Source organism: Ornithorhynchus anatinus, chromosome X1 (assembly GCF_004115215.2).
Source record: "Ornithorhynchus anatinus isolate Pmale09 chromosome X1, mOrnAna1.pri.v4, whole genome shotgun sequence".
Taxonomy (NCBI): domain Eukaryota; kingdom Metazoa; phylum Chordata; class Mammalia; order Monotremata; family Ornithorhynchidae; genus Ornithorhynchus; species Ornithorhynchus anatinus.
The window spans coordinates 64,270,690-64,292,493 of NC_041749.1; the positions used below are offsets into that span (position 1 = coordinate 64,270,690).

Here is a 21,804-nt window from a genome sequence, read left to right on the forward strand (position 1 = left end):
GATATTTTAGTATTTGAAATGGTGAACATAACTTGAATCTGACTGCAGCCTTGAAGGAGCCTAAGAGTGTGTATCTGCTACCTTTAATTGGATTTCTTGATGTTTTCATAGTTGAGTCTCTTCCTTTTCAGTTTAACCGAAGACATTGGTACCATTTCTATAAGCTATCATATGACACAGACATAACCTATAGCTAGATAAAGATTTTAATCCTATTACTCTTGTTTTTTTTTTTAGTCCTTGATGATGCTAAAGATTGGTTGAACTTTCATGAACCAGAAAGGATCAGGTCTGGACAGAATAATCATTTGCTATAGATATAGTATCATTCTTTATCTTTTTTATTTAGCACCACACATTTTTTCCCCTAGTGAGAGTCTCACCTCCTGTGTAACTGCTACAGTGAAGATTTCAATCTTCAGTGGGTGTATATATGGTAAAATACCAAATCTTCACTCCTGAAAACTGTGATTTACTTTGCTTTTCAATCCTTTCATTTAGTGGGTGTTAAACTATTTCTATCATTATAAACTAAATGAAGCAGCTTTGCTTACTGGCTTCAGGCAGTATTTGCTCCTGTTGTTCTGAATATACAAAAAGCTTATTCTGCTGCTGATTGCTTTCACAGATGGGCAAGTATTGTTGGTCCCAACGGATTCTAAGTAAGTCACAACTTTGAAATAATTACTGGATTTCAAACATCCAGATTAATACATTGCTTGAAATGCTTGTTTTGCCTTTCATCAAATGCACTCTGTTGGATATTGTTGATGTGAAAAAATTTATTTTCATCTCTGTAAGTCATCGATGCCTATAAAATTCTTAAGAAATAGAAAAATCTTGTTCAAGTTTAAAGTAAAACAGCATTGTTTTGAAATGACAAGGATAAAAACAACTAGTTGTAGTATAGTGAAATAATTGTATGATATGGAATTCAGGCATGGAAGAAAATTTTTTTATTAAAAATGAATCAGCTCATGAGAAATGAACATACAATATGGGAGGAGAATTTACAGTTGAAAATTCCAAACACCAAATTGGCTACCTTAATGTTGTCTTATTTGCAAGAGCTAACCTCTCACATACAAAGTATATGCCAGCCCCCATTACACTCTGAAATCAAAACCCTTATCCAAAGGAAACTTTGTTCTTATTTTAGTATAGAAAATGGAATCTTTGGAATCTAGGACTCCTTTGCATTGCAGAATAAGTAGAAGTAGAATGAGCAGCAGATTGAAATCATTAAAAGATAGTTGTTGGCACAGGATTCTTTAAAGATAGGAACTCATTTTGGCAATTAATGATATCTTTTGATAGATGCAGAATTTGAGTTGAAGTAAATAATTAGAATTCCGCTACTTCTTTGTCTGTTTGGAATCCTTTATTCTCTCTTCCCTTCCCAACTACTTTGTATTTTCTTTTTAGAATAATAGAGAGAGAAGGAGAGTCAGTCTTATATGGTCTTGATTCTGGATAGGATATGTATATACAGTTCTCTTACTGGGTCTGCCTTGGTATGCATTACACTTGAATCTGAACAGGCTTGGTGTGGATGGGAGAGTGTGTTATGGATGCTCCTGCTCATGTCCTGTTCATACCGATTATCTTGTATCAACCCCAGTGCTTAGTACAGTGCTTGGCATATACCAAATACCATTATTATTATTATTATTATTATTCCCAAGGAGTACGATCTCTGAAAGGAGCCCAGTAGCCTGGTCGTACTCTGTGCTGAATTTCTACCACCTCCTTGGTGGCTGTCCTGCTCAGTCCTGCTGATGGTGGCCCATTAGGCCAGCCTATCAATCAATCAATGGCATTTCTTGAGGACTTACTATGTGCAGATCACTGTACTAAGCGCTTGGGAGAGCACTGTACTACAGAATTAGCAGACCCATTCCCTGCCCATGACCTTACCCTTTCCTTCTGCCTAAGCCTACCTCCTGCTACAAAACAGTCCTACTCCCTAAGGAAGGAATGACCCGCCTATCCCTCCTGCCCCCCACCTCCTGCCTATGACCACTACACTGACAAAAACCATATTTTCTAGAGAGGGGTCCATTGGTCAAGCAAGCACCTTCCAGCTGACCATCTGCCACTTTGGACATGGGCTTCAGTTTGGATGAGGGTGGGTACTTAACTGAGGGTTGGGATGGGAGAAGAGAGAGCTGCCTCCGTATCCTGCATGGTGGGCAACGCCAAGCACTTCCACTGGCTCTAAGTTCAGAAGCTTAACTTCTGTGGCCATATGAGATGCTTCAGTTCGTTGACTTTTCAGAGAAACAAACGGGCCTCCTACAAATGTCCCAAACCACCTCTCTTTTTTCTTTTTGTGTCTCTGATATGATACATCTTTACAAACTTTGTCCTTCCCTTTTGCATCAATCAGTGTACTTAATGCCAAGTTTGATAAATGCTGCTGATTTTTATCCTCCTCTCTAGGGGAGGTAAAACTGCCTTCTTTCTAATACATGTGAAATAAAACTTGAATAAATGTGGTCTAGATCTAGAATACCATCAAAAAGTTAGAGTAGTGGTATGGTGTGAATATTAAAATTAATTGATATCAGCAAAGATATTAAAAGTTAGGGCTGAAAGTCTCATTTGATATCAATCTTTAACTGACTTCTTTTTTGCTGGGATGGATTGCACTATTGGAGCCCCATTTAGTGTAATCCTGAACAACCAAATAGAGCTGCTTGACTCAAGCTGACTCAGACTTTGATGAAAGATATTCAACAGTACCACGCTGAAAATTGGGCCAAAGTATGAATCAGTATAGCCATGATTGAGCTCAACCTTGGCCACTTTCTAGCAGTCTTTCCTAGTGGAGAGAGCATGGGTTTTAAAAGCAGAATACTTGAGTTCTAATCCCAGCTCTGCCATTGATCTCCATGCCATGTGACCTCAGGCAAATCACTTAACCTCTCTGGGCCTCAGTGACCCATCTGTAAAATAGGGATAATAACTGCCTTTTCCTCCTTCACAGGGTTGTGAGGAGAAAATGAGAAGTTATGTGAAGGTCTTGTGAAATTTTTAAGTGCTATACAAATTCAAAGTATTGTTGTTATTTTTTTATTGTCTGGTCCTGAACTGATCTGTAATTCTAGATGGACCCCCTCACGTAAAAAGAAAGTGGCTCTCCCCAACACTGATAATTGCCATTCTTGCCTTGTGTTCGGTCCTTCTAGGGATGTTTTAATAAAATGTTCTAATTCCTTTCACCTGGCTAAATTCAGGAAAATTTCTCTTGCATTTTTTTTTCTAAGCAAAGCAAACAAATGACACAACGTTATTACTACTAAACACAGCTGTTGTAATTTTCCTTCTTTGGGTTGGAGCTCTTTGAATGATTCTTGATTTGCATATAGGGACCAAGTCTCACTATTCATGCTTTGGAGGGTTTTGTTTTTAGTTATTTTAAGATGTTTTCCCCCTGGTTCAACAGACTAGGAGAGAGAAGAAAAAGAATCTTGAAATTGAAAAACAGGGGGAGGGAAAAAGCTGAGAGCTTGTGAAGGCAGTGGGGTATCTGATAATTTTTAGCTTTCAACAAAAGTGAGCACTGAAGATTTCTGGTAAAACAGTGAATCTTGAAGACAATGGTCTCTGCTCACCTCTAGCTGGCAGCTCTTCTGTCCATCTGTCATATATTATTTCCAGGCAGATTACATAGTTCAGCCATTTTAAAATCCTATTTAGGTCTTACTCTTGGCTTACACCACACGTTTTCTACTAATTCACTTCAGGCACTTTAAAAATGTGTTGTGAGAGAGATATACTAATTAAAAGGAACATGTTTTCAAGTAAAATGGATCCTTTTACTCAGGATCAAGTTCTGCCAGCATTAAGGCAAATGTTTGCCTTTTATTGGATTTCCTTTTTACTGGCATGCATTTTTATTGAGGGGTTTGGTGACCCAAGAAAATGGAGTTGGAAAGAAGACCGATGTAGTACAATTGAAAATGAAGATGTGCTAATGAGATGGGGTATTCTTAACTGATTGAAGAAAGGGCTTTGTAGAGGCCAGGGTCTCGAGCCATCTTACCAAAGGCAAATGTAGAGAAATTGTCCTAGGCTCCATGCTTCAGAAAACTCCCTCATCTTCTTGTGTGATCAGTAGAGGCATTGGGTGTGTACACTTCACTTCTCTGTGCCTCAATTACCTCATCTGTAAAATAGGGATTAAGACTGTGAGCCCCAACCTGATGACGCTGTATCTACCCCAGTGCTTAGAACAGTGCTTGGCACATAGTAAACGCTTAACAAATACCATAATTATTATTATTATTATTACAGTTGGCCTTGATCAACGTGAGGGGATTCTTCCACACACCCACCCTCCCCTACCGGAGAATGAATTCCTCACTGGAATGGGGGAAGTGTGTTTAAGGATTGGAATGACCAAATCAGCAAATAGTTCTATTCCTTCACCTCTCCCTCCTCCCCTCAAAACTGGAAATGATGGCCCCATACCAGGCAGTCATTGCGCGGGTCAGGGATGAACCAGTGTGGAAAGGAGGTAGCCAGGGATGGCTGAAATCACATTTAGGAGACCTGAAGAAAGCTTGAAAGACAAATGTCATGCAGTCTTGTTTCCTCCCTTTCCTGTTCTTTAGAATGGTAGAATATTGTGCTATGCTCAAATCATCCACTCGAGCACTATTTATCACCTCCCACATTTGTCACCAAGAAGTGGAACCGCAATTCATTATTCTGTTCCCACTCATTACAGACCAACTCCCTGTCTCTTTCGGTAACCCACCATCCACTTTCCTGTCTCAGCCATGGATGTGCTTACAGTCCCACCAACATCGCCCCTCCCCCTCCTGCCTCTGCTTCCCCCCCCCCCCGCCATATTTTAAAAGCTTGGTGAATATTCCCCAGAGCGAACTATTAAGAATGATTAAGCTGGGGATTCTTAGCATATTATTTCAACTGAGAAGAATGTCATTTTCCAGCCCTTTTCTTGGCATCCATTTATCAGTTCCAAATCCCTCAGAGCCAGTTGTATAAGAATGTTCCAGGACTTCATTGAGAAGCAACTGAAATATATTATGAACACTAGATACTATCTGATTTCAGGTTGGTTCTACTGAATCTCTGGAAAAGACACTTAAAAATGATTTTTTTCAGATTTTTCCCTTTTCTTGATACATCTTTCTACTTGTCTTCCACTGTATTGTATCTCATTATTTGACAGATTAACTCCCAATTCTCAGTAAAAATCTGCCCGGCTAGCATAAAAATAAAAATACTGTCACTTAAAAACCACAGGAAAACCCCTTTGTTGCTTGGGTCTGGTTCAAACACAAAAACATTGTTGGGAGCATCTTTGTTCAATGTGTTTGGCATGAATTGTGTGTGCATGCCACATTTAAGGTAATAACATAGAGCTGGTTAAAAAGCAATAAAGTAACAATATAAAGATTTCTCCTGCCCTACTATAGCAGCAAGATGGAAATCAGCTTTCATTAAAAGCTGAGGGGGGCAGTAAAATGGCACCTTGTTGAACTTGTCAAAATCCAGCAAACCATAAGAAGTCTGAGTAAAATGTGAACTCAAAGATTAATGCTAAAAGTAGCATTCATTATTGTTATTTCAGAATAGATTGATTTGTAGTTAAGTGCATTCTTTTTGATGATGGGAAGGCATCTGTTTTGGGGGGTTTTTTCAGGTTATAAAAATGCTACCTCTATCAATGGAAGATGAATACACTTGGTGGAATGAACCTCTTGGGTCTGAGACAGAACAGTCAAGGACAATATTAAGGTTTAAATTCTTCCCCAGTTGTGACTCTATATTGCATTGAAGGTGCACTGAATCATCAAGGTAGTTCACTGCAAAGGAACCAGCTCCTTTGAGCACAGTAACCAGACACTCTGGACTATGTGTTAACTCTTTCAGATCATTAGAATATGATTTATTGCACCCTAGTGGCCAAAGAGTGAAAAGTGCTAAAACCCATACCCCTAACTTTCAACCGAGTATATCAATTAATTATATTTTGAGTGCTTACTGTGTACAGAGCACTGAACTGAGCACTTGGGAGATACAATATAACAGAGTTTGTAGACATGTTCCCTGTCCACAACAACCTTACAATCAAGAGTATATGTTATTAGCTGTCCTATTCAAGGGTGATGGCACCAGACTGACAGTGAAATCCTAAACAGCTCATGAAGTTGTGGATGAGGGGATATATATTTATTTATGTTTATATATTTAACTGTCTACAACACCTCAAATTTAAAGCCATCCAGATGTGGTCTTCTGATGAGCCTATTTTGAGTGTGGGAAGAAAGCCATATTTAGGCTACCTTTCTAGCCCAACTAACTTATTCTCAGTGTCTGAGTTGGGACTTTATTGCTTATTGGGAAGATTGTTAATTAATAAGAATTACAGTACTTGTTAAGCACTTACTATGTGTCAAGCACTGTACTAAGCCCTGGGATAGATACAAGATCATCAAGTTGGATACAGTCCCTGTCCACATGGAGCTTACAGTCTAAATAGTATAGTGTAGGATTTAATCCCCATTTTACAGATGAGGAAACTGAGGCATAGAGAAGTTAAGTGACTTGCCCAAGGCCACACAGGCAAAGTGGCAGAGCTGGAATTAGAACCTAGGTCCTCCAACTCCCAGGCTCATGCTCTTTACACTAGGTCACAGTACTTCTAAACTATGGGGAGAAATTCAGAGTTCTGAACCCAAAACTCATATATGAAAATATGCACTTTTAAGTGTCTGAGAGTATCAGACCAGCGAATTCCATTGAAGGGGTTCATTTTATTTGCCCTTTTTCTTTTTCTTTTTAACAAAGTGATTCTGAAAGCTATAAAAGTATTAAGTCAAAGACCTTCTATTTTAAAGAAGATAGTTATCTTGGCTAATTAGGTCAAAAAGTTTTCTACTCTGGACGACAAGCTTGAAATCCCCAGCTGTCCAGGAACATATTTAAAGCTTTTGTCATCTTCTCTACTAGAGTGGCAAACAGGCAGTCTGTGGCCCTTGTCAACGGTGCTTCCCTAAGGAGCCTCTGCCCTAACATCCACTGCTACCATTTCGGCAAGCAGTTTAGACAATCCCAAAGCCATAGGCCATCAACTAGTTCCTGAGCAGCTTGGGCTAATGGATAAAGTCCCCTGAGTCTAAAGAAGACAGCTACCCCTTCCTTAGAAACTCAAGAACTTAGTGGTCTAGCTATAGCTTATTTTAGGACAGGCTTTATTCTCATTCTAGTTTCAGTATTATAGAATTCTCTGCTTATTTGGCCTAAAGGTAAAATAGAAATGAAGAATACACCTCATGTCCTCTGTAAAAATTAAACTCCTTTTAAGAAAATCCCTCATTAAAACTCATGACAGTACTAAGAATTCTGCTTTTCCTGTCTCCAGTAGAATGTACTCACCTTTTTGTGGTGTAGGTTTTCAGAAAAATATAGTGGTACAGCACTTGATTTGATCAAATGGGTTTGAACTTGACCTATTTTTCTATCATTCAGACTGCTTACCTGATATTTCTAAATACGGTTTTGGGATGTCCTGATTTGTGGTTTAAAAAAAATCATTTAAAACATTTCAATTCAGCTGAGATTCTGGCTCTTAATAACAAAGATATAAATAGGCTGTCTCACATCTTCAAAAAACTTTGCAAACTGTAATTACCAAAGCATGGAGGTGAGCATTTCTATCCATTTTACAAGTGGGTAAATTGAAGGCTCACAGGTCAACTGGCTCTGGTTGCTCTGCTAGAGTCATCAAATCATCATCAGTCATATTTCAGATTGAATTCCAGAAGCAGCGTGGGAGTCAGAGGCCATGTGTTCTAATCCTGGATCTGCCACTTGTCAGCTGTGTGACTTTGGACAAATTACTTAACTTTGCTGTGCCTCAGTTACTTCATCTGTAAAATGGGGATTAAGACTGTGAGCCCCACGTGGGACAACCTGATTACTCCAGTGCTTAGAACAGTGTTTGGCACATAGTAAGTGCTTAATAAATACCATCATTATTGTTATTATTTATTGAGCATTTACTATGTGCAGAGCACTCTACTAAGTGTTTGGGAGAGTACAGCACAATAGAGTTGGTAGGCACGTTCCCTTCCCACAATAAGCATGCACTCTAAAGGAGTATAGCAAAAGATATAGTGGGAAATGCAATGTTAAACAGGCATTCTGAAGCTATTCATCCCATAATTTCGAAACAGCATATCGACTCCAAGTATACAAAACTTTGAAATCCTATTTAAAGCCATTTCTTCTGTGGACCATGTAAATTCAATCCATCAAGGAATTCTTTCCAATATAATTTCAAGGAGATACTCATATTTTGCAACTCAAAATGAATTGGGCTTTAGAGAGACAGATCGTGCATACCTTCCAATGTCACCTTCATCTGAAGTGGTGAATATATTAGTGCTAATACTGACTTTCCTCCTTGGAGTCTTTAATCGGAACCAGCTGGAAGATGGTCCATTCCTACCTTACTGGCTTTATCAGATCAAGGAGCATGATGTCTGTGAGGGAGTGACCCAGAAGAGGGATGTGTGGCAGCCACCAACACAAACACCAGGAGATACTGTGATTTCCATTTCCAGTACACCTCACTGATAACAATCCCCCGCCTGCCTCCATTCTTGAAATGCTAAAGCAGTAAGATCCAGATCACCATCACTGCTGCCAACTATTTCTCAGTCAGCAGAACTCTAGCCCTTGTCACAAATTCAAATGCTAGCTGGGTCTCTCCATCTTACTGAGAGCTGGCAGATTTCTGAGTTGATCCCTGAGGCTGACCTCCAGTGTTTGCCCATCCACCTCCGCATCAAACAGAAACTCCTTATTGTTGTCTTTAAAGCACTCGTTGACCTTGGCCTCTCCTACCTCCTACTTCACTGATTTCCTCCTACAACCCAGCATGTCCACTTCACTTCTCTAACACCAGCCCACTCACTGTACCTCGATCTCATCTCTCTCTCCACCAACCCCTTGTCCACATCCTGCCTCTGGCCAGGAACCCTCTTCCCCTTCATATCTGATAAATGATCACTCTTCCCACCTTCAAAGCCTTATTAAAATTATATCTAAGCCCTCATTTCCCCAGTCCCTCTCCCTTCTGCATCACCCTTGCACTTGGATTTGCACCCTTTATTCAGCCCCACTGCAATTATGTACCTATCCATTATTTATTTATATTAATGTCTGTCTTCCACTCTATACTGACGGCTCATTGTGGGCAGAGTGTGACTACCAACTCTGTTATATCATACTTGCCTATTTAGTACAGTGCTCTGCACACAGTAAGCACTCAATAAATGTGATTGATTGATAGAAGCCAGGATTCCTCAGAGTGGATGTTAGAGTGCCAGGCAGTATAGAGGCAAGCTGTGAATGCAATCAAAATATATTCCATGACATCTCTTGGGAGAAGTTGGTGCCCACTTTAGGGATGGTAGGAATGTAGTGGTTCTGTGAACAAGTCGCTAGCAGCATGTCCTATGGAAGGTGTTTTAACTTAAAATGCTAATAATAGGAAATCCTGCAGTAGCTGCTTATGACTCATCAATGATTAGAATGAAGAAAGATGAAAATCTTCATTTCTAGGACTGTTAACTAAGGGAATAAGTTGTTGAAAAGTTTAAAGGAAAAGGTGCTGGGGGGCGGGGGAGGAATGTATAAACAGCTCCTTTACTCCTTGCCCTAAGAAATATATTCCTAGAAAAATCACACCAAACTGCTAAGCGGGGGTAGGTCTCTTTAGCCATATGGGGTAGTAAAATAGACCTAATCAAAGCATAAATATTTCAGAATCGGAGGTGATGTATGGCACATAGTTGGGCAGAGACATTCAACCTGGTTTGTGTTATTGTTAATATAGTAGTGCTCTGACAAGCAGTCCAAGAATCCTGAGCTTCACCAGACAGCCTGAATTTTACCTCATAGAGCCCATGGAGTAAATAATATTGCTCCTGCACACCACCATCTATGGAGAAATCAATCGCCTCTACTGGCAAAACAAATTCAGGCATATAAATGAGAAGTATGGATGAAATTCCCTCTAACCATCTTGAGATTTTGATGTTATTTTTACTGTCATTGCATTTGCATTTTATTTAGCCTGCTATTTTGAAATTCTACTTGACTTTTTCTTTCGTGTCTGGCTTCTCCCTCTTCATACATGAGCCATTCAGTACACCAAATAGTATGATGGTTTGGTTTCACCAGCACCTTATTCATTTGTATTGCCACCACTGGGTGAGGAGAGGGACAAGTGGGGAAAGGGATGGGCAAAGTTAGGTTAGTGGGGAGAGGGAACAGAGATAAAGGTGAAGGGGGAGTGGACAACAGAGAGAGAGGAGATGGTAAGGGGACCAGATTTGAGGAAATAAAGAAAATGCCACTGTCATTACTTAGGTAAGCTCTCTCACTAGACTGTAAACTCCCCTAAGGCAGGAACAGTATCTTCTGATATTATTGTGCACTCCCAATTGCCTAGTATCATGCCATGTATGTAGGTGTTCTGGTGGTGGTGATGCAAATGAGAGCAATCCTAGGAGAATGACCCAATTTGCAGCTGCCACCCAGGTGGAAACAGTGGTGTAAGCACCTTGTGGGCAGGAAATAAGTCTACCAACTCTGTCGGACTGTGCTCTCCCAAGCATTTAGTACAATGAGCTCAATAAATAATTGTAATAATAATGATATTAAGTGCTTACTATGTGCCAAGCACTGTTCTAAGTACTGAAGTAGATACAAGCTAATCAGGTTGGACACAGTCCCTGTCCCACATGGGTCTCACAGTCTTAATCCCTGTTTCCCAGATGAGGTAACTGAGGCACAGAGAAGTTAAGTGACTTGCCCAGGGTCACATAGCAGTTGTGGCAAAGCCAGGATTGGAACCCGTGTTCTCTGAATCCCAAGCCCGTGCTCTTCCCACTAGGCCATGCTGCTTGTCATACCATTGATTGATTGATTTCCCTTCTGGGCTGAGTATTGGAGTTTTTTGATGTGGCTATAAGCATGTAATTTTGGCCATGCCAGAAACTCCCATGCACAGCTCCAGGATGGGTTAGTTTAGTTGCAGCAGCCATGTGACATTAGTGGTGCCCAGTGCTGACACTGAATAATAATAATAATAATAATGATAGTGATGGTATTTGTTAAGTGCTTACAATGTGTCAAGCACTGTTCTAAGTGCTGGAGTAGATACAAGGTAATCAGGTTGTCCATATGGGCCTCACAGTCTTAATCCTACTTTTACAGATCAGGTCACTGATGCACAGAGAAGTTAAGCGATTTGCCCAAAGTCACACAGCTGACAAGTGGCAGAGGCAGAATTAGAACCCATGACTTCTGACTCCCAACCCAGGCAATGTGGCCTGGGGGAAAGTGGACAGGGATGAGAAGTCAGGAGACTTAAGTTCTAATTCCAGCTCTGCCACATGCTTGCTGTGTGACCTTGAGCAAGTCAAGTAACTTTGGAGAGGCAACATGGCCTAGTGGAGAGAACACGGGCCTGAAAGTCAGAAGGACCTGGGTTCTAATCTCAGCTCCACCACTTCAATCAATCAATCAATAAATTCATTCAGTTGTATTTATTGAACACTTACTGTGTGCACAGTACTGTACTAAGCACTTGGGAGAATACAACAATAGACATATTCCCTGCCCACAACAAGCTTTGCAGTCTAGAGAATGAGCTTACTGGAGCACTTACTGTGTGCAGAACACTGTACTAAGCACTTGGGATAGTAAAACACAACAATATAACAGACATGTTCCCTACCCATAATGAGCTTACAGCCTAGAGGGGAAGAAAGACATCAATATAAATAAATAAATTACAGATATGTACATAAGTGCTGTGGGGTTGTGGGGGGTGGTGAGTAAAGGGAGTGAATCAAGATGACACAGAAGTGAGTGGGAAAAGAGGAAATGAGAGCTTAGTTAGGGAAGGCTTCTAGGAAGAGCTGTGCCTTCAATAAGGCTTTGAAGTGGGGTAGAGTAATTGTCTGTCAACTGTGAAAAGGGAGGACATTCCAGGCCAGAGGCATGACATGCGTGAGCAGTTGATGGCGAGATGGATGAGATTGAGGTACAGTGAATAAATTGGCATTAGAAGAGTGAAGTGGGTGGGCTTGGTTGTAGTAGGAGAGTAGCAAGATGAGGTAGGAGGGGGCAAGGTGACTGCTTTTAAGCTGATAGTAGAGTTTCTGTTTGAGGAGGTACATGGGCAACCACTGGAAATTCTTGAGGAGAGTGGGAAAACATATTTAAACGTTTTTGTAGAAAAATGATCCGGGCAGCAGAATGAAATATGGCCTGGAGTGGGGAGAGACAGGAGGCAGGGAGGTCAGTAAGGAGGAAATTCTGTCTTAGACATGTTAAATTTTAGTTGACGGCAGGACATCCAAGTAGAGATATCTTGACGGCAGGAGGAAATGCGAGACTGCAGAGAGGAGAGAGATTAGGGATGGAGATGTAGATTTAGGTTGTAGTTGAAGCCATAGGAGTGAATGAGTTATCCAAGGAAATGGGTGTAGGTGGAGAATAGAAGGGGACCCAGAACTAAACCTTAAGGGACACCCACACTTAGGGAGTGGAAGGCAGAGGAGGAGCCCATGAGAGATTGAGAATGAACAGCCAGAGAGAAAGGAGGAGAACCAGGAGATGATGTCAGTGAAGCTGACAGTGGATAATGTTTCCAGGAGAAGGGGGTGGTTGACAGTGTTGAAGGCAATGCCATGAGTAGTAGTAGTAGTAGTAATAGTAGGTACTAAGCCCTTTCCTTCATCATTCCTTTTTGGATGACAGGACAGTGCTTACATGTTCCAAATACTCCCACTTAATGTGGGATGTGTGTCAGTATACTGGAATCCACACTACCACTTAAAACATGCCTGTCTGGGTTAAACCTATCTTCCCTGGCTCATACCCATATCCCTTCTTGTCTTGGAGTTCCAGCCCTGAAATATATTCCTTGCCTACCCACCATTCTACCATCTTGCTCGTCCATGTATTTCAATGGTACAGTTGGTTCCAAATGGTATGAAAATAGAGAAGGATGTACTGAAGCAGTGAGACTATTACTCTCTTCTTGGATATTCCTGCTGGATCTTGATCCCAAAAAGTTCTACATAGTTTTGCAAGTTTTTGGCGAGGAGTTCATGCTGTTTATCGATGAGGTACATTTAAAGTGGTTTGATTCTTTCTTTTATTAATTCCCAAGTCACTTGTTCTATGGGAGGATTCCTTTCCCTCAAATATTTGATCTAATGTTGCTGTGTGGTATCAGGTCAGAGCACATCAATTTTTTTGGACTCAGGACTGTGTATTCAGTGTTAATGCTCTGCTGGTATGTGCGATGAATGTTTTATTCATCTTGAGCCAGATTCTCCTCCCACTAAGCTTGAGGAGAGTTCTGTTAAATAGCTCTAAGTGAAGAGAAGACTGAGACAGTGTTTCTCCCTTTTAGTGAAACAGTAGCCCAGAAGCCTTTAAGTGCATAAAGTACACATTTAATTTTCTAAGACTCATTGGAGGATTTCAGATCATTCCAACAAATGGCCTTCTTTACAAAAATACATTTTGCAGAATCAGCTGCCTTCCTTCCTGAGGTGGATGTTGTCAAGTCAAGACCAAGGTAAGCAGTGTGTCACCATACTGGATTGTTGCCACACTTTAGGTGTTAAGGCCTACTCTGCTTGCAAAGGTTGACTGTTTTACATGATTTCCACCAGCCATAAATCTTTTCCACAGAGCCAACCATACTATAGGTTAGATGGAAGTGGTAAGGCAGATGGAGGGTTAGCAATGTGACCCTTATTAGTGTAGAACATAATACCCACCAGCGAAGTGCCAAAAATATTGACTAGCAGGCTGTTCCTATGCATCAGGATGGAGACAAAGCTTAGAGATAAACAAACTGCAGGTTGGTCATCTGGCAATTGGGGTTGATGTGAATTTTACTCTGCCACTTTGAGCATTACATGCTCTTGAAAATTGGGTTAGAAAGGGTAGTCTTACCAATTTTGAGAAATGATTTAAATACCGCATCTAGACTTAGTCAGTTACCTCCTGTCTTGCTCTATGTTCCACACAACAGAAACCATTTTGGTGTTGTAGCATGTGATAATGCATCTTTGCAAGTAGATTTAGGTCTCTTGGAATTTTTCAGGACAATGCACTCATCTAAGAAGTCTGTTTGTAGGAGAAAGTGGAATAGCATGGCACAATCAAGGAATCCATCTATCCTCTAAAAGGCTACTGAGAAGACATTTGAAGCCCCTCAGATTCCATCTTCTCAGTTGCCAATGCACAGTAGTGGAGGGCACCATCAAGGACTGCCAGAATGTACCTTCTGAGCGGATAAAGTGGACAAATAATGGCAAACTACTATGTGGCAAAATATTGAACATTTACTCTATGAATTATGGCACTTTCTGTAGGAAACTTGCTATTTACAAACCTACTTATGTGCAAATAGAATGTCAATTATGACAGAATGAAATTCGTACTATTCCATGAGAGAAGATTCTGGTAAACAGAATTTTCGTTTGAGCCTATTTTTGAGAATTCTTGGAAAAAAAAGGCTCAAATCACAATTCCTACATACTCCAGAATTTGTCATTCTTAAAGTCTTGTTTATGTAGTAGAGGGTGTAAAACTTCTTGACCATTGCTCACAGGAAGGAGAGGAAATAATAGAAAAGTGCAAGCACTTACCTTGGCTCAGTCACTTCCCCTTTGGGTGGACCTGGAGCAAGTAATTCTGTATTTCTGGGCCTCGCGTTCCTGATTTGTAAAACTGGCTGCACGAGATAGCCTAGCACATAGGGTTGCCAGGAGGGAAAATCAACAACACTAGGAAAGAACATTGCCAACAGAAAATGTTATAGAAATACCACTAGTCCTATCAATAGGGGGTGGGAAGAGAGCAACAGAAGAGGCATAGGTAGGCACTGAGATTTTTATTGTAAGTTAATGTTTTTGAGTGCTCCAGATATGTTGAAATGTGGTAAAAAAGTAAATAACGCCTTATGATCCATAAGGCTGCCCGGAGTCTTTGCGGGATCCCAGTCACAGAGATTCCGCGCTTGCCTCTCAAGTGGTTTATGATGTGCCCAGAACCCTACAGAGGAATTACAGCCCGACTTAAAAGGGAACAGTTTTGCTCAGCCCAGCAGTGGGAGAGTTCATGCGGTGAGAAGCACTTCTCATCACATAGAGACTGGGAAGTGTATATGAAAGTAATAATTTACATTAACATCTGTGGCATGCTGCTGGGAAAGCATGTTTCTCTGGGATGCAGATTGGTGACCCAGTGAATTAGACTGAGAAACTACTTTTATTTTCTTTGTTTTCCTTCTGGTTTGATATCAGGAAAGAGCAATCTATACACTGTGACAGATGCTGTTGATGCCTCCATAATTCTTGGGGAGTCTCTTCCCTCCCCACAATCCCCAGCTTTTTCTCTTGATGTAGAAGTTTATTTTTGTTAGTTTCTTGAACTTTAAATATTTTGCTGTTTCCTGTCAAGTTATGTGAGAACCCCTGATGGATATTCTGGAGCTTAAACTTGTAAAATTGTTTTATGTCAATCAGTGGTTTTTGAGGGCTTACCATGTGCAGTGCTGAGCACTTGGAAGAGTATAATACAAAGTTGGTAGACACATTCCCAGCCCACAAGGAGCTTACAGTCTAGAGGCGGAGCTCACAGTCTATTAAAATGAATATTTTACTGCTAAGAATTAGTCCTGAATATTTTAGTTGAATTTTTCTCAACGTGTTGAATTATTTTTCCTTCTTTCCTAAACTGGGAGAGCAATCTCTATAGAATCAACCTTTCTCCTATAGTCCTGGACATTTCACAGTAGCTGATTAAAATATTCACGTGAAATTGTGCCTTGATTATTTTTGCAGGTAACAGCCCAAGGCTAAACTGAGCTTTTTGAGTCACTAGATGCAAACCAGACACCTAGTGTGCATTTGGGTCTGTGTGTGTTTTAGATCTGATGTAAAGCAGGAAATGAGGAAAATCTGGCAAATCTCCATGGTTTGACTAAACTGAGTCTCTTTAATATTTGTGTTCTGCTGGCTAAATGGAAATTCAGACTTAAATCTGGATGATGGTATTAATATTCTTGGTTTGTTTTAAAGAAGATGTAAAAATTAAGTTAAAATTAAAAGCTTAAAGAGGACCTGTTAGGCTTTTGAGTCTTTCATTGTTTAAGGCCCAGGAATTGAAACAAGTGGTGTCACTTTGTGCTCATTGGTCTTTTTAATGTTTCATCATTTCTGAAGTAATAGATAGGTAAGCCGATAAACTACAGAGAAACAGCATAGCATAGTGGAAAGAGCACGGGCCTGGGAGTGAGAGTACCTGTGTTCTAATCCGGATCTGCCATGTGCCTGCTATGTGACCTGGGGCAAGTCACTGAACTTCTCTGTGCCTAAGTTTCCTCATTGTAAAATGGGGACTCCACACCTGATCTCCTTCTTACTTAGACCATGAGCCCTATATGAGATAAGGACTGTCTTCAAGCTGATTATCTTGCATCTGCTCCAGTGCTTAGTACAGTGCTTGGCACTTACATAGCAAGTGCTTAAGAAAAGCCACAATTAACATTAAAAAAAAAGAGTTCTAGGTTGGTATTTTTATCTTCCTGTGGTTCTGCCTGAAGCCCATTAATTACATTGTGATCTACAAGGATCTATATACCTATAAGATGTACTGAAGAAGTGAATAGTGGATTTTCTAAATTAGAAACTCAAATCCACAGTCCTGAAAACTGGAGGTAAATGTTTCCCGAGACATTGAAGCACTTTTGATTTGCGGGAAAATGTTCTTACTTTGAAGAGAATCGCATTCACTCATGTTCAGTGAAGTGTTCAAAAGCACTTCAGTTTCAAGGACTAGGGATGTTGGTACAGTGTGAGTAGTAGTCAAATCTGGAGATTCTGTCTATTCAAGGTATGAAACTTCTGTATCACAGTCAAGATCTTGCCAATTACCCCTTCATTCAACCTGGTGAAAAATATATATTTCAGTGCCTCTTGGAAAATTTTATTTCTAAGAAAATCTCTGTTTCTGCATCTTAAGGAATCTACCATCTGTGGCCATCCTAACATGTTGGTTGTTTCCTCTTCCTACCCACAAAAGGTGGAGAAGCAGAATTGCCTAGTGGATAGAGCTCAGGCTTGGGAGTCAGAAGGATCTGGGTTCTAATTCTGGCTCCACAACTTGTCTGCTGTGCGACCTTGGACAAGTCACTTAACTTCTCTGTGCCTCAGTTACCTCATCTATCAAATGGGGATTAGGACTTTGAGCCCCATATGGGACAGGGACCTTGTCCAACCCAATTTACTTGTATCCACCCCATTGCTTAGTATAGTGCCTGGCACATAGTAAGTGCTTAACAAATGCCATTATTATTATTATTGTTTTTATTATAATACATGTCAAAGTAGAAGAGTGCTTTGGATGCTCTGGGCTTATGCCAGAGACCTGGTGCCAATGAATGTGTTTATAGTTTGGTATCCAGGCTCCAACCAGTGGCAGACGTTGCTAAAATGGTTTCATTTTCCAACCTCAAACTCACCTGTGGATTTTCCTTGTTTTCAGGAAGATTTGCCTCCACTGTAAGTGCCCCCAGGAGGAGCATATTGTGACAGTGATGCCTTTGGAGATGGAGAAGACTGTCAGCAAACTCATGTTTGACTTCCAGAGGAATTCCGCATCAGACGATGACTCGGGCTGTGCCCTGGAAGAGTATGCTTGGGTTCCACCTGGTTTAAAGCCAGAGCAGGTAGCATTTGGATTGGATCTGAATTTTTCCACTTAGCTTTCTTGGCCCCTCTGTTTCTATCCCAGAATAATGTTTTACTCTTTTGAACCTAGAACAAAATCATGGGGCTAAGTCATTGGACTTGGGAAATGATGGTTTACTATGGCTAAATAGAAGATTAATTAGATTGACTTCTCTCAGCATGTTTCTGATGACAAGCATATGTTTACTAAGGATTATTTTAGAGGTTGGAAAGCGTTTTGACAAATGTTTCAACTTAAGATGTGATACTTAATTTGGCAAAAAGGTCATATTTAAAGAGTAGTTTGATTTTGATCACTGAGGTACTGGTATTTTAAAAGAAGAAAGGAACAGTAGAATTAACCTTTTTCTTTACTGTGCAATCATTCAGGTTTACATATTAAGTTAACTTGTCTTTATTCGTAAAGACATAAACATTTCCTGAAATAGATTTTGGCACCACCCACAGACTGTAGATACTGTTGGTTTGCTTGGAAGAAACTCGGTCACATTTTCTTTCTGTCCTGCTCCAAAGTTTGAGATTCCTAAATGCTGAATTAATTTCCAGGCACTTGGAATTCATAAATGGGGTTTGGAGGCAGGAACCATGAATTTGTTCTTCCTTTGTAGCCTCCCAACTTTGTGTCACATACAGTGCTCTACCCATGGTAGCCACTCTATAAATGCTGTTGACTGACTGATTCACCAGGTTTAGTTGCAGCCTCCAGAAGCTGGGTATTTCCATTATCCTCCCCAAAAGCTCTTGAGGGAGGCAGCATCTCTAGAGCTCCAGATGAGGATTCAGTACACCTAGGTTCTTGTCCAAGCGGTGGCACCATGTCAGACAGGCGAACTCACTCGGTGTCGCTGAAATGCCCAGAGAGAAACTGCCCGTCGCTGCCAGCTATCATTAGGTAAGCAATTTTTTTTTTATCGCCTACCATCCCCACTCACCCAGCCCTCTCCCCGTATCCTGTCCTAACCTGCCTTTTTTAAGAAGTTGTCCTCCACCTCTTTCCCCCATTCCCACCCCAATAGCCTTGGGTGATCTCACTCACTCCTATTCCCACCGCACTGAACCCCTGTCCTGTCTGATTTTTTTTTGTTTTTAGAAAAGAAAATCCCCTTCCTCTCCAGCCCCTTCATCCCTGCTGCCCCACTGGTCCTGTCCCCGACCTGCTCTTTACCACCCCACCCTCAGGCCACCTCCATTTCCCCAGTCTCCCAAAACAATGGAGGAGCAGGAATGGGGCAGATGGCAAGGGTGAGGAATGAGACCAGTGCAGGGGTGAGATTTTTTTTGTTTCAAAGACAGATGGAGCAGGCAATCAGCATGATGGGGGCAAAGGTAGATGGAGCCCCCCACCCACACACACTCATACCCAAAGAGATGGGGATGGAGGGGAAAATGCAAGGTTTTTTTTATTTCTTTTAAATTGACTGATAAAAGTCAGCATTAGCAGGGAGATTCTCTCTGGGAGGGGCAATGACACTTAGCAAGTTCACGACGATGAAGCATAAATCCTATTGCTCTACTGTTGCCTCACTGAGGTTTTACTTACTTTCTCTGGGGTTCAGTTTCTACATAATTTAAAAAGAGGCAAGTGATTTCTCCTTTTTCCTTTGCCCTTTACCCCACCAACCCCCCAAGGATGCTACAGGGATAAATGAACAGATATGAAAGTGCATAGGGCTCTTTGCAGAGTAGACTTTTTAGAATAATTGATTGATAGTGGAGAGAACATATATCAGGAACTTCAAGTATTCCCAAGGAATTGAAGCTTTTTACTTGATAACAGCTCTTCACCTGGGGATTCTTTATTTTCTTGTAAACATACTTACCAAGAAACATCTGAGACCAAAAACTCTAAAAATATAACCTAAATATGTAATCTGGCAGGTTTAAGACACAGGCAGTAAAGCAACTGATCTTCCATTTATAATCAGATTTAATTTTTTTGTCCTTCTCCATTTTCTTTAAGGATGGATGTTGAGGATGCTCAATCTAGACTAGAACCCTGGATGAACTGAAACTTTTTTCCTAAATGTTGAAATGTAATGGTTCTTCCATAGCTCAAAAAAACAGATGCCCTAAGTTTGTGTTATGCCAGTTGATTCCCTTGCTCTCCTTTTAGTTATCCACCCAGAGCATCTGGAAGCCCACTGCCTTTTGTTGTTGTTGTTCACAAAACAGCACTGTGGACAGCTGCACTTGGTCCTTCCATTAGCTAAGTTCATCTATTTCCAAGTTCCTGCTTTTCACATTCATCAGGTGATTTGGCATGAATGTTCAATTTCCAACGATCTGCCTGATTTGAGCCTGGATAACAGCAATAGCAAAATGGTAGTTATGACTGAATCTCCGAATGAGCACTTCTCCTATTTGGGCAGCAGGCCTTTACCAGGTATATTTCAGAGAAAACAAAGTTGTCGTTCTTTCATGAATGTATTTTGAGAGAATGATTAATGTAGCGACATAAGTTTTAAGAAGACATACTTGAGACAATGTTTCCTTCTCTTTCAATTCTTTAGTGCGAGAATTACACTGACTTCTTTCTTCCTTTTGCCAATCTTCAACTTAATCAATTTTCATGAATTAGATAATTATAAACAATCTCCCCAGGTCTCTTGGTGCCTTCAGAAGTACTCTTTCCTCAGTAAATGAAATGAGAATTTACAGGCCAGAATTACATAGATGAAGCTAATAAGCATCTACTATTCACCTCTTAATTTCCAAAAGTAGCTATAGTTCATCAGAACTGTTTTATATTTAAAGGGGACTGTTCTGGCTTTAAGACAAGTATAAAAACACACAGCTTGAAGAGCAGTGTGTCCCCAACTCTTTCCTAATATATCAGATAAAACTTGAATGAGAGGAAGGTTCTCCCCATGCCAGAGACCACTAAAAATCATTATATAAAGCACCCAATGAACTGGTAATAAGTATTTGACCATCATTTGTGTTTTAGTAAAATGTAAACACCCCAGTTGGGAATTCTTGTACTCTCATTTTGAAAAACAGCCTTTCATTTTACCCCCTCACCTGGGATTAAACCTCATCTCAAGATGGTTCTATAAACTTCTGTTTCTTGGAGGGGGGAGAAACCCCTGCAGTGAAATATGATCTCATCAGAAGATAGATAGGAACATTTCATTGGGATGAATTGATGCATTTACTCTCAATCTTGTTAAACCAGCTTGATCAATTTAATGGTAAGGAAAGCCCTTTCTGCATTTGTCTCAGTAAAGTGTGTTAGTGGGTTTGAGATGATTAAGGTGAAAACACCAAGCTGGGAAAAGAAACTTCAAGTTCATTATGTCTGAGCCAGTCCTTTATTGTCTATCACTTCAGCACTTGTACAGGGGGAATGGCTGAATCAGGCTACTAGAGCTCTGCAAAGAGACCCTCAGCCTCCTCCATTTCGTATTGGACAGTAATGTGTGGAGGAGCCAAGTAAGTCAGGCCAACCAAGAATTGAACATAGCCAAGTTTGAGAGGATGCTTACAAACACCCCTTCCTCTTGCCAGAATCCCTCAGCAAAGGAGAAGAAGAAAGGCTTAACTGTGCCTTTAGCTGTCCTTTTTGTTTGGTTTCATCTACTTGGCTCGGTGGGCAGTGAAACCAAAACAAAGCAAGGCATTTAACTGTGTTTACACCTGCTGCTGTTGCTGCTATAGCCTGAGCTAGTCAACACTGGAACTGGGAATATGCTGGGCTGCACGCACAGGCACAGCACCTAGCAACCATTTCAAAAGAGCCACACCTCCATGCTTAAAAGTCCACCCTCCAATACACACTGTGTTTTTTGTTCAAGTCCCAGATTCAGGCAGACTATGTCCTGAATTATTCAGTGGCTGGCAGGCCTGAGCCCAGCAGCACCTGGGCCAAGTGAGGCCCACAGAAGCTAGCCTTTGAAGAGCTTGCTAAGCTATCCTCTCTTAGCCATAGTCTAGCCAAATCAAAAAGGGGAGTGGATCTTCTCTCCTCCTGCTG

The 21,804-nt window shown here is 40.8% G+C and overlaps 1 protein-coding gene across 4 annotated transcripts in view; it reads left to right on the forward strand.

Moving 5' to 3' along the window:
* PRICKLE2 (prickle planar cell polarity protein 2) overlaps nt 1–21,804 on the forward strand; it is a 278,984-nt gene that overhangs the window by 174,619 nt on the left and 82,561 nt on the right. For 3 of the 4 annotated variants that reach the window (XM_029050890.1, XM_007668265.3, XM_007668266.4), the window contains one exon: nt 17,626–17,809. In XM_029050890.1, the coding sequence (XP_028906723.1) occupies nt 17,626–17,809 (184 nt within the window). Of the gene's footprint in view, nt 1–13,625; nt 13,646–17,625; nt 17,810–21,804 lie in introns of those variants that run through there. The other variant, XM_039910162.1, reaches the window with a different exon arrangement.